This window comes from Phaethon aethereus, assembly GCF_964289735.1.
Source record: "Phaethon aethereus genome assembly, chromosome: 9".
Taxonomy (NCBI): Eukaryota; Metazoa; Chordata; class Aves; order Phaethontiformes; family Phaethontidae; genus Phaethon; species Phaethon aethereus.
In genome coordinates, this window is record NC_138585.1 from 397,884 (window position 1) to 411,230 (window position 13,347).

General features: G+C 46.3%; 1 protein-coding gene across 2 annotated transcripts in view; it reads left to right on the top strand.

Annotated features, from left to right (window-relative positions):
• Window positions 1–7,903, top strand: part of FARP2 (FERM, ARH/RhoGEF and pleckstrin domain protein 2) — a gene marked incomplete at both ends in the record, with an annotated part of 74,749 nt that extends 66,846 nt beyond the window's left edge. For both annotated transcript variants that reach the window (XM_082003762.1, XM_082003763.1), the window contains 6 exons: window positions 405–487; window positions 2,360–2,478; window positions 3,152–3,315; window positions 5,584–5,691; window positions 6,472–6,623; window positions 7,813–7,903. In XM_082003762.1, coding sequence (XP_081859888.1) covers window positions 405–487; window positions 2,360–2,478; window positions 3,152–3,315; window positions 5,584–5,691; window positions 6,472–6,623; window positions 7,813–7,903 — 717 coding nt within the window. The remainder of the gene's footprint in view (window positions 1–404; window positions 488–2,359; window positions 2,479–3,151; window positions 3,316–5,583; window positions 5,692–6,471; window positions 6,624–7,812) is intronic.
• Window positions 7,904–13,347: the final 5,444 nt, after the last annotated feature.

A 13,347-nucleotide genomic window follows, 5' to 3' on the forward strand; every position in this document is an offset into this window, starting at 1 on the left:
TGGCATTTCTCCCCTGTGCTCACTTAGGCGTATCATCAATCCTCCTGCCTCCCACCCCCTATTCTAATGGGACTGTTCTTTCTGTGTTTGATTTGCAGCTGATAGTGCTCGACCCACCGGTAAGTAATAAGCTGAATCCTGCTCAGAACCCTCCTTTTCTCGCCCTGCTGGATGTGGTGCTGTGCAGCTAGAGATGCGGCAGTAGGAATGCACAATATAGATTTTCATATAGAGCCGAAATAGACTTGAAATAGGTGGTATTCCTAAAAGAGTAGCTGTTTTGCACTTACTGCAACTGGGTTGTAATCATAGCATGACTGAAATTCCTAGCCAGCCACAGAGGACAGTTTCAGTGTTTATCAGTCCCCAAGCAGCGATGAGAAAAACCTTTTCTTTTTCTGCAGGTGGAGGAGAGTGAGAATGAATGGGCTGTCCCACACTGCTTCACCATCTACTCAGCACAAAAAACCATAGTGGTGGCAGCGAGGTAATATTCATTTTCCTCAGTTGTTTGATAGGTGCCTTCTCCAAAGAGTTACTGTTGAGTTGCGTGGTGCAGAGCCAGGGGGGTGTTTCATGTGTCCTCTGGAAAGTGTGTCTTCAAACACGGGACATTTCCCAGCTCCCTTTATCAGTGTTGTGTTTTGGGAACGAGTAGTTTATCTCACCGAAGGGTGTGTTATTACACAGCAGCAACAACAACATTGCCCTTGTATTGTTTTGCAGTTTGCTGAGTTGCCAGTGTCATCCTTTAAATAACTGCTATGAAGCAGGACGGAAAATCTGAACAAACAAATAATTTAGAGACCCAAAAAGAATTAAAATCCAGAACATGCAAATGGCTGTAAGGAGGGGAGAGTTCCTGCATGGATCTCGTGGAGGAAAGGGAAACTGGGAAGGGAGAGGAAAAATGGAGGAGACTGCCTTGGAGAGAAAACAAATCCCTTTTCAGTGTAACTTGTCCCTGTGCAGCGAGTTTGTCATGTTTTTTTTACTTTATATCTGAAGTATACTTAGGACATCTGCTACACCAGTTCTCTCAGGATTTAGGAGGTTTCGTCCCTGTGCAGGTGCCCTAAAAGGCAGCTGGAGTTTGGTATGCTAAGAATGCAGGATGGGAGCCCTAAATCTCAACCTTAAATTCATAGGGTCTTTTACTGCTTGATAACGTGTTCTTGAAAAATAACCATGACTGAACATTTATAAATCAGGTATGTAGTGGCACAGGAGCCAATACTTTTGGTATGCAGATGTATTCAGCAAGTAAAACTTTTTTTTAATTCCAGCCTAACACCTCAAAATGTCAGTTATTTTTAAGATCAACCTCAGCAGCGAATCAAAAAATGCTTGAAAGGTTCTGAAATTTGGGGAAAAAAATACAATTTTTATCTTGTCATAACTTAGAAATACCTCAAAGGCGGTTGTTTTTCTTATGTTACCTTTCCCTACCTGTCAAAAAAAATTGCTGTTGGGCTTAGACCATGTGTGGAATTCTCAGTCTAAATTAAAAACCTTCAGAGAATAAAGAGATGGTTAACAAAAAAAAGCCCCACAGATCCTCCCAAGCAAACACAAGAGCTCGTAGCTGTATATAGCACTTCAGAAAACAATTGTGCACGCAGGGAATGTAGCCAGAGGTAAAAAAGAAATGCCGTGGCCATGTCTAAAGGAAAACCTTGAGCTGTTGCATACCGATGGATATAGATACACATATATGAATGAGCTGTAAAGCTCTTACCCTGTAATCATGGTGTGAGCTATGTAACCCATAATGGAAACTATGTGGGGTGAAGGAAGTCCGCACCTTCCTGCAGTCTGTGCTTTACTTGCTTGAGATGCAAGGTAAATCCAATGTCTCCTTTAAAAGATGTGCTGTCTCTCAGGTTGCCTTTTATCCTTGGAAAAAATCATTTACAGTATGGTCATACCACCCATCTGCAAAATGCTTTTTGGAGTGAAAACATGATTTCATGTTTGAAATAACCCACCAGCTATGAAGCTGTCTGTATGAACAGCGATGACCTAGACCACATAATTCCTCTTCTGAGTCCGATAGCTCCAGAGGGGGATATTATCTGGCCCTCTGGCTGCCTATTCATTCTCTTTGCTGTGAAGTCCAAGTTTGTAATGGTTATTTTAGTCTTGTTTCAAGGCTTGAAATTAGAGGTGAAGGCTGTGTGAGGTCAGCTTCCTGGCTGGAAAGCTCACGCTTTGGAGGAATTTTTGTGTTATTTTTATTTATTTAAGGAAAGGGACTGCTCCTTGTATTGGGCAGTGACTTGTGCCTTCCTTCAGCAACCTAGCACTCTGTCACGGCTCCAGGCTAGGGTGGTCTCCATTCACACCATTTGTCTTGCAGTACCCGCCTGGAGATGGGGAAGTGGATGGAAGACCTAAACGTGGCAATTGAAATGGCCAAGAAATCTACTGAGAAATCTGACATGCTTCTGGAAAACTCAGTATTCAATCGCTCCAACAGTAAGTGGTTTCCTGCCTTCTTGAAAAGCATCAGTTGCCATGTCCTTTTCATTTTTCCTACTGTGAATTTGATGACATAAATGGAGTATTTTTAGAATTCATATGGTAATGGAGAGTTACTGTGCTTTTGTTTTGTTTCAGTTAAAAGAAATATGCTTGTCTTCCTAGACTGATGTTCCTGGTAGCTTTAAATGCAGCAGAGATGCTCCAGTTGCAGAACTGCTGATTTTGCAGTGTCCTTATTCATCTCTTACATAGATTTTTCTCAATTTAACCATGTAATATATTTTGTTGTCCAGAATTTTGGTGTCTTTAGAGATCAGCACGTTTTTTTTATAGCCCAGCATTCTTGTGCCTGTCTCTGTTGGTGTTATGGATGTGCTGAAGCATGTAGTATCTCTTCTTGATACCGTTTGAAGATGATATGTGGGGACTTTTGTTCCTTTGTTTGTTTTACACAGTATTGAGTTGGCTGCCCCAAACAGAGCCGAGTAATGAAAGCCAAAATGATCTGCTCAGAGTGGTCGTTAGGAGCTGCATAACAAATTCAAGTTGATGTATTTTAAAACTGGACCATGGCAAGAGAAAACAGTTTTTCTCAGGAAATCCCTGCTTCTCTTGCTGTTTGTATTGCACACTTTTCTTAAACCACTGCCGAATTCTGCTCCCCCAGGATCCTCTGATGAGGTCTCTCTAGAACAGGAGTCCGAAGATGACATACACTCTTCTCGTAGCTCCTTGGACAGGCAGAGCCACCACCGTGCCAACACAACCATGCACGTGTGCTGGTACCGCAACACGAGCGTCTCCATGACTGACCACAGTGTGGCTGTCGAGGTACCTGCGGGGCGCAGCTCTCACGTCTCACTCTGTCCGTCCTGGCTCGCTCGGCTGCCGCTCGTCCTCCACTCCATCTCCCATTTCACCTTCGCAGCCTCTCTGCGTCCGTGGGAGAGCATGGGCCATTCAAAAACTGCTGCACGCTTGCCCCTCTCTGTGCGTGTCTGTGTGTCTGCATACACACGCTCCGCTCTCCTTGCAGCAGGGCTTTGCTTCAGCAAAGGAGAGAAATTTTAAAGGAAATCCAGGATATCCCAGGACTGAATTGTTCCCTTGGGTTTCATCAGCCTTGCTGGAGGACAAGTTACCTAGCCATGATATTTTCCTTCAGAGATTGACTCTGCTATACTGAGGTCTGGTTAGCTACTGGAGTTAAGAAGAGTGCTTTAAGTTCAGTGGGAATACAACTTCTCTGCCCATCCAGGGGGTGCAGAGGGTGAGCAGCGAGCATTAGAAAGTGCAATTTACACCAGTGTCGTATTATGCTGAACAGAGATTTATTATATGCCCGCTGAGCTGCTGTTACCTTGGGTCTTACCACTCGGCATGGCTTGATGCAGCACTGGTGGCACATTTTGGTACCAAATTCTGCAGATTTCGAGACAGATGTCTGTTCAGCACTCCTTACACAGAGTGCTGGTTTCACTTTAGGTGGCAGTTGGGCAAGGTCAGTTGAGTAGGACACCTTCCTGGAGGCTGGGATGCTTGGAAGACTTGCAGAAGTGGGCAGGACCCTAAATAACATGAGAAAAAGGAGGTCACTAACTAGACAAACAGCAATGGGGCAGGGTGCTGCATCGGTGTATTTGTACCTTCCTATCTTCCCTGCCCTGCTGTTAAGGGTCTTTTTGTTTAATGGAAGGGGTTAAAAGCCGTGCACTGAAGCTCCTGCATTTTCGTGATGTAGAGAGCGCATCAATCACCTCAGTAAAGGAAGTCCTATAGATGTTACCTTGGCTTAGGGTCTGGAAGTTGGCACTTTAGCTGGCAAAGAAAGTGGTTTCTATCAGAGGGGACAAGCCTTCCTTTCCCTGCTGATACCTTGTGAAAGGCACCATCTTGCTGTTCTGTACCTGGATAATGAGGCCACCCTGCCACAGGCTCTGGGATTAAACATGCAAGTTCTTGCAGCTCCTTCTCGCTTTGATCTGTTCCACGCTCTAATACCATCATTTTTTTTCACAATCCATTTTCCTTTAACAGACACCTTTCTCGCATCACTTATCTTGTCCTAATGTTCCATTTTTCTCTTTCTCTCCCCCTTTTCTCTGCTCAGTTTTCTGCTCTCTTGCTGTTTCTCCAGAGCTTCCTCCTCGCTATTTGCTGGGTCAGGCCCAACGGCCCAACACAATCACCCATGTTTGTTGGTACCGGAACCAGAGCCTATCCCTGTCTGATTATCTGTGCATGATCCAGGTAAAAATGCCTCTCAAGTTCTGCGCTGGTGGGGAGGAGCCATGGGATGCCAAGGAAAACGTACTGCTGCTCGCTTCGTAATTGCTCAGTGAGCCCACATATGCTGGCGTGAGGATGCAGCAGAGTCGTAGTTAGGATATCCTCCTAGTTCTTCCCAAAATGGTCCTCTGTGTAATTCTGCTGTGTATCCTGTCTTTTTCTCTAATTACAAAATCCATTAGCTGTCATTCCATGTGGAAGGTTTCCTTATCTTCCTGCACAAGCGCTGGGTGACTCCGACTCCAAGGCGGCAATGTTCAACTTCCCTGCAGCCTGCTTACCCCTCCGGGCTTGGCTTTGCGTAGCTGCCACATGTAGCTTGTCCACAGCTCTGGCACCCTCTGTTTCCTCTTCTGCTTTATCTTCCTTCTCACACTGTGTGTTTTACGTGGGTTTTCTGCACGTAAAAAAGGGTGGGTTAAAGGGGTGGATGCCCTCGTGGCTGTCACCACCCCCTGACCGTAGGCTGCAGAGGAGAGCGATCGCTGGAGGGACGAGTCAGTGCAGCACCCTCCTGTGCGCTGCCTGACACTGCACTGAGATACAGCGAGCACTTAAACATGAAGGGGAACTTGCTATTAGTGGAGAGAAATCACTGCTTTGTTCATCAGAAGATAGTTGTGCGTTAGTGAAGACACAAAGTCACTCGATCACCATGTGAAATATCTGGGAGGCCTTTTACAACACGGCAGCAATGCAGGGGTGGTTATGGCAGGCAGCCTCAAGCTTTCTGTCTGCGGCAGCTGCCCTCTTTTCCTGAAGGATAGCGACCTGTGGTTTCACAGCAGTTTTCTTCTCGTTCCGTGCTAGAACCAGCTTTCCGGATACTTGCTGAGGAAGTTCAAGAACAGCAATGGCTGGCAGAAACTGTGGGTCGTCTTCACCAACTTTTGCTTGTTCTTCTACAAAACGCACCAGGTGAGCAAATATAGCTGAGGGGACCATGTTTGGGGTGCCAGGGGGAACCTGGATGTCCTTGGCTTTCTGCTCCTGGTGCAGCTCACTGCTGTTTGAAGGAGAGTAACAAGTGGAAGAGGAGGTAGTTCATAATGAAGCCAGTCTCTGTGAGGCTGTGGGCCCTTCTTGCAGGACTTCCAATTCTGTTCATGGTATTGACCCTCTCTGGGTGAGGGGAAGAACGTCTCCTCATGCAGGGACTAATGGAGGTGGGGGAATCAGCAGCCCTTGGTCGGTCTCTGCCTGTTTCTCTCCCTGCTGCGCTTCAGCACAGTTAAACAGGCACCCGGGATTTTTCTGCCCATGGTGCATTCGGCACCTGCTTGGTAATGGACTGTGCTGCAGTGCACTCTGTGCCTTTTTATCTTATTTACCCAATAATCTGTGTTTATTTTATTCATGCTTCGTGCCTTCAGGACACACTTCTTCTGGGAGGGATATTTTAACTTTTATGTCGGATCTGTGCTTGGAGTTCCAGAGAGAGGGTGCGGAGGTGGAAGTGGGGAGCCCAGGAGGCAGCAACAGGCAGGGGAATAGAAGCAAGTAACTCTGTAAAGGGGGAAGATTTTGTTATGAGTATCGAAGCCTCAAAAAAGATAAAGGCTGCTCCTCCTCCCATTCTCTCCTAAACAAAAATACAAAGACCTTACCTGTACAGTACAAAAAGGTGAGTGCGTGTTGGGATGAACTGTGTGGCAGGGGATGCCTTGCACTAAGGGCTGGGCTATTGGGCTGTTCCAGGATGATTATCCCTTGGCCAGTCTCCCGCTGCTTGGCTATGCAGTCAGCTCCCCTCTGGAGGCAGATGGCATTCAGAAGGATTATGTCTTCAAGCTGCAGTTCAAGTCCCATGTGTACTTCTTCAGGGCTGAGAGCAAATACACCTTTGAGAGGTAATTTTATGTTTTCTCTGTCTGTCTTGGTATATAACATGCTGTTAACTCACTGGTTGATCATCCAGGGCCCTCTCCTTGCTCCTGACTGCCTCCTAGTCTGAGTGACTTTACAGCATGTTCTTAATAATAAAGTTCCTCCTCCTACCGATGATGTTTGGACATCCCTCCTCTGCCGGAACCGTCGTCCTTGTGGGGGAGAGCTGATGGTTACGCCTAGAGCTGTAGGCTCTGCTTTGTCTCAGGAATCTGGGGCTTCCTTGGAGATGAGGAGCAGTGTGGGTGGAAGGGCTGTGAGATGCTCAGCCCCACTCAGCCTTGGCAGTCAGATTTCTAGGTTAATGAGAGTTCTGGTAAGAATACTTTTTTTATTTTCCCCTCTTGATCTCTGGAAACAGGAGTTATAACACAAGGCTGAGAGCAAGAAGTACAATGCTACTTTTCCCTTTACTACTTTCTCTGCAATTACGTTTAGCGGCGCTTGTTAGGGGCTTCCACACATGGTCCAAAGTGAGTCACGTCTAAAGTGCATCACGTACAAAACTTTGCCGTTACGTTAGCTGTTGAAAGCCCTTGCATTGCATTCTGACGTGCAGTGTTGGTTTGTTTGGTGTGGGTTTATTGAGGTGGTGTCACATACTTCCCCCTTCCTTGGGAGACTATTGCACTCATGAGGAACGTACAGATCAGCTACCTGAGACAGCAGTGAGTTGTGCTCTTTAATTGACTGGTCTCATGCAGTGATTTCAAGGAAAAAATGTCTAATTCACAATGGATGTTCGTCTGGCTTTTTTCACTGTTGCTTTACTTGCTTCCATATGAGCAAGTCTGTTACGTAATTTATGGTAAGAAAAGCAATCCATTGACTTTGTCTGACATTGTCAGCCTGTCGTCTTTGGTAAATACTTTCTGTATGCTTACAAGATAATACGGTGTGCTCTCATAAGAGCTCTCTGGAGCTCAAAGCACTGTAGAGCTGTTACTTGGACAGGCAGCCATGTTCTGCAGTGTATTTACCACATCTCAAGCTATTCATTTGAAGAGTTAGCTTCCTAAAAGAATTGTAAAAGAAAGTTAGAAAACCGATGTTTTGTGAGGTTTGGTGAAAGGGGTACAGCTCATAACCAAAGGATCAGATTGTGCATCTGTGAGTGAGGGGTTGAGCATCTCCCATGTCCTTTCTTCCCAGGTGGATGGAGGTGATCAAGAGAGCCACCAGCTCTCCAGCCAGGCCGAGCCTGCTGCTTCCAAAGGATGAGAAGGACAGTCAGACTGACTAAAGCGGGGCAGAGCTTGGATCTCTGCTGTAAACATCAGCAAAAGAGGCAGGTGGAAACAGCAGTCTCTGGAGTTGATAAAGCAAAGAACCAGGAGGCTCATTTCCACCTGGCATGGAAAGTGGGAGCGAGGCAGCTGCAGACAGGCATCACATCCATTCCCAATGGTATGGAAGAGGGTCAAGTCTGTTCCAGTTGAACCTACTTAGAGAGAACCTAACAACCGCAGAGCTCCGGTGTGCACACATCATGGAAGGTCTATTGTTCCGGTTGTACCTGTACAGTAACACCCTTGTCTGCCCTGAAGGCAAATGCCACCTTCTTTTTACGTTTTGTCTGGGTGGTCAGCATATCTGGGAGAAAAAAAAGCAGCTGTCAGTGGTGCAATGGGCTCACAGCTGCTGGTGCCAGGGCTTGCTGGCTCCCAGAAGTTCCTTTCCCCTGATGCTCGGCGTGGCTGGCTATACAACCGCTGTCTTGCTGCTGTTAATGTCAACCTGCTGGCACAGTTGTCTCAGACTAACAGGGGATCCACAGATGTATTAGCTTGAACAGAAACTGCAGCTCTCATAGAACAACTCTGCTCTTTGGAAACTGCCATGGCAGCAATTTTCTGGGGGCAATGGGAGGACTGAACCTCTGCTAAGCCGTTGAGGTTTCAGTATGTTGTGGATTGGTACAGGTTGGGTGCATGGTTTTTCCTCTGAACTCTGCTATGGCGCATGCTGAGAGGGTTAGTCGCTATTCTCGTATCACAGCTCTGGTTTCTTTATCCTGTAGTAGGCGTTATGTAAGGCATGGGATGGCAAACACACTCTCCACCCTGATGGAGAGGCATTTAAGCACTATAGGAGAACAAGCTTCTCTGAAAGTCACTGTTGCTTTGTCATGCAAAGACTTCTGAAAATCCCTCTTACCTTTAAATTTGGAGTGGGATCCATCTTCTGTTTCTCATGAAGGTGTAAAAGTCACTGGATTCCAGATGGAGCAGCAAGTCTGTGGGCTCTATTAAATCTTTGTATTAAATCTGAAATGTTTGCAGTTTGTTGTTTTTGTAAAGCTGTCAACTTCGTTGCCTCCACAGAAGGACTGAAATAAGCTAAGCACCACAAAAGGCTGTTGGATGTGGCTTTGATGGGCTCTAGGGCCTCTGCCTCTATATTAGAAAAGTATTTGTGTACTAAAAGAAGGAACAATGAAGTGGTGTAGTGAACGAAAAAGGAAAGTGTGGTGGGGATGGAGGGAGGCGGAGATCCCTGTACAGAGGCCAGCATGTGCGTTCTCCAAGGCCGTTTCAGGTTATGGTCTAAAACATGTGCGGGATAAGGACTGCAGGGAGGGGGTTCCAGAAGGATTTTCCAGACAGCTCGCTTGGCATTTGCATCATAGAGAAGTCAAGTGAAGGCTCCAGCCTTCACCACCACTGTCACAAAGACCACTGTCCCATGTAAGTTAAATGTACTTAATTTATTAGTGTTGTCTTTTTTTTTTTTTAATTAACTGTTGTAGGTGTATACATGTGGATTGACTAGGTATGGTATAACACAGCTGAATATGACTGTTGGAAGTAAATAGCATCTTGGTATAAAACTCTCTCAGCCTCTTATTCCTGAGCCTGCCAGCCCCATCCGTGGCCGCGCTCGTGGGAAGATGGACGGCGACTGCACGGAAGCTTTGCTTTCCCTCAGCCCCGAAAGCAGAGGTTTCACACTGTTGATCAATGGGTCTTTGCATTCCGTGGTTTTCCTGGATGATAACTGACTGCTCCTTTGCCATGGTCACAGACTGCAGTTGCTCAGCCGGAGGACCTTCCCCTTCTTGAGAGCTCTCCCATGCAATTACTGCCCTTCGCTGGTCTCCTGCAGGGAAGCTCTGCAAGAGCCATTTGCAGAGAGGAGGAGCAGGGTGGCTGTCAGCAGCTGGTGCCTCAGCACTTAATCCCACCCTTTAGTTGCACTCACCTACTGTAGCAGGGCTTTCTAGTGCCAGGATTTGAAATATTGTCTAAACTAGCTCCATAAATCAGCTGTCGCTCTCCCTAGCACCATGCGTTACAGATCTGACACGTACCTGCTGGTACTGGAGACAGAAGGAACCGTACAAGCCAGCCTCACCCTCAGCGAGCAGCGTGGAGGCTTGGCTTTTGTACACTCCCTTGCAGGGTCCAGTGGAGATTCTTCCTGCCCCGCTTGTTTTTCCATCTTGTATCATAGGGAACACTGCTTTAGCCTGTAACACAAGGAAACAACTTCTGACGTTTAGAAAAATGATCAAAGAATACAGTGGAAGGACACACCCAAGAGGCGTTAGTACATGACTGGTAGGTACTTACATGGCTAATCCACAGACTGTTGGAACACCTACGCTCCATTTATCCTCCCATCACCTCTGTGTAGCAGAATAGTACTGTTACAGCTCCTGTTACAGGAGAGATGCACTGAACAAGGGTCCTTCCGTGGGACTTTTGGGCAGTTGAGGAGTGGGTCATCTTTGAGTTGCTTATGTACTTAACCTGCAGCTCAGTATTTCCCATCCTGAAGATGCGTGTGCTATCTACAGTGGCTGAGGTGTAGGCCCTGAAAGAGGAGCCTCTGGTGCTACCTGACCAGAAACTGAGGACAGCAGGCAGCAAAAGTCCCTTCTCATGTAGCGAATACCAAGCTCAAATGCCTGTGCATTGAAAATGCAGGAGCACAGGCTATAAAAGCCAGGAACTTCACTATTCCTGCTTACCTCTCACCCTGGCAAGCCTTCAAACTGATGGCAATTTCAGTGGTGTATCAGTTCTTCTGTGAACTACCATGTAGTATTTTTACTTTACCAGAACTCTGCAGGAGTATTTTTTTGTATTTGCTACAATCATGAGCAGTTTCCTTAACGAGCACTAGGAAAGAACAGAATACAATTGGTCCTTAATCATTAGGTTTTTGCTAGCAGGATGTTTTGTCAGTCTCTCTTTTTGGCTCCAAGGAGAAAGTAGCTGAGACAGTACTGCACAGCTGTAACCTTCGCCTGTGTGTTTCTGCTTAGGCAAGGACCATCATCCACAAGGTTTGGAACACACAAAGTGTTCATGCTGTGACTGAGCTCACACACTTGCAGCATGGTTGTGGTTGTCAGGGACTGCTGGAGGTCATCCCGTCCAAGCCCCCTGTTCAAGCAGGGTTACCCAAAACGGTGTCTGAACAGCTTTTGATTGCCTCCAAGGATGGAGGCTCCACAACCTCTCCGGGCAACCTGTGCCAGGGCTCGGTCACCCTCACAACTGCAAAGGGAAAAAGATGAAGGCAGAGATATCCTGTTACCAGCTTTCACAGTCAAACCCGAGTCTAAATACTGCAGATCAGTAGACTCCAGCAAAAACTGCACTGAGGTATTCTCCAGAGCACAGCTACACTTTTGCAAACAGTGTGTGTTTCCCTTAACAGCAGCATATGTGGGCAGAAAGAACTAACGTAACGTGCCTTCCACTGTAATTCCATGCTGCACAAGAATTATTATAATGGGTCTGTCTCACGGGTCACTGTTAGATGCACACAAGGCAGGAAGATGAGCGGAAGACCAAGAAGAATGCAAAGAAAGTGCAGCTTGAACAAATACTTTTTCCCTAATAACACAAAGTTACACCAACCTCATTCGTTTTGTTACTTTATTGAAAGTGGCAGATCCCTTTCAACGTTTTTAAAAACTAAAACCACTGTTGCTTTGAATACTGGACGAAGTTTGTGGGGATTGTTTCCTTTAAAAAGTTTACTCATTACACTGCAGTGCATGTGAGTAGTAATACAAGGTACCTTATTGACACGATTTGCTACCATCATGAACAGCAACTTTAAAAGCAGCAGGAGCCCTTCAGCCACCTTCCTGCTGGACTGCAGCCTCTGCCTTCCACCTCAGTACATCTCCTTCTATTCATTAACTCCTTCTCCTGAGGAAAAAATGGGTTTGTTCTGTTCTTCTTAAACGCAGGCTCTCACCATAGAGACACCACTCCCCAGCAGCTCTCCAGCAAGATCAAACAGCAGCACCTCTTCTCTACTGGACAAGTTCATAGTGTTTGCTGAGCCTGTATGTATCCGTCGGAGAGGAAGAGTAAAGGATAATCATAAGCTAAAGTGAACACCACACACCGGGACGAGGGAATGTATGTTCCTTTTGAGCTACTTTTAGCCCAGCACTTACTTACAATCTGCAGGTCTGATTCAAAGTACCAAAACCCAAGCCTTGTTACTAACAAAGTGATCTTTCTTTTAAAAGAAAAGCTGAACAGCTACAGCTTTTGTTCTCAATGGCTTTGGGGTGAGCCACATCATTCATATGCAAACACCCAGACAGAAAGGTCTGGATATCTAAGGTCTTGCTGACTTAATGGGAGTATCTTTACAATTAGAGAGCAGAGCTCTAAGCAAACAGCTATCAGAAGTTATTTTCCTAAGTCTGTTTTTCTAGACCTTTAAAGTATAGGTTTGAGATCTTTGCATTTACCTGAATTAAAGATTTGCTTTATAAACTAGTATTATACAGAAAGCAAAGTTACTTGGGGATGGCTCCACTGGAATACCTTATGCAGCCACCATGGCAGCAGATGCTTTAATTTCTCTGCTAGCAAACACCACCACAGTTCGTCCATTGGAGCAGTGCCCTGGCTTCAGCAGGTTTAGATCCTGGATTGAAAGAAGAGCCAGAAAGGGAAAGCTGAGAAGGAGAGGGTGGAGGTCTAGAGTGGCTTTTGCAAACCCCGAACCACACCGCACCGATACCATTGCTGCTAGCTGCCATCCAGTTTATACCTTTCTGTAGAGGACAGGTTTCTTGCCCCAGGAAGAGCTACGCAATGTCGACCTGCCTTTTGAACTGAAGCCCTGTCAGCAGCTTTGGCTGTTGTGTTCCCGCTGCCCCCTTTTTTTAATCCTTCTGCAACATTTGGGCACACAGAGTAGGTGCCTACTCAGCTTAGACTAGGACTGCCAAACGTGCGTGTCTAGTTGCTTCAGTTGCGGAAAGCAGCAAGGAAAGGAACTGCACCAGCTCCCAAAGCCAATGCAACCACTTTGCCTTCCAGACCCCGGAGACCCAAGGCGAGTTCTGCTGTTGCCTGAATCAGCTGAACCAAGGCCTAATACAAAATGATGTCCCCAGAGCCAAAAAAAGTAGAGTCAGCAAACCCATCCTCCTGTGAAACGGCAAGTTAGGAAAGCAGCAGCATGAACCCAGCTGCTGCGATACTAGAAAGCTTTTCACTACTAGTGCATGAAGGAGTTGAAGCAATCCTCCAGAAAAACTGGAGAGCTGCTCTAACATTCCCAGAGGTTGTAACACATGGAATGCTTCCAAACATACCTGCACTCACACGCAACTGCTCACGAACACTTCTTTAGGAAGGGCAGGAGGCTAAACCCATCAGACTCGCCTCTGAAACATATCTATCTCAATGGAATAGAATCTCC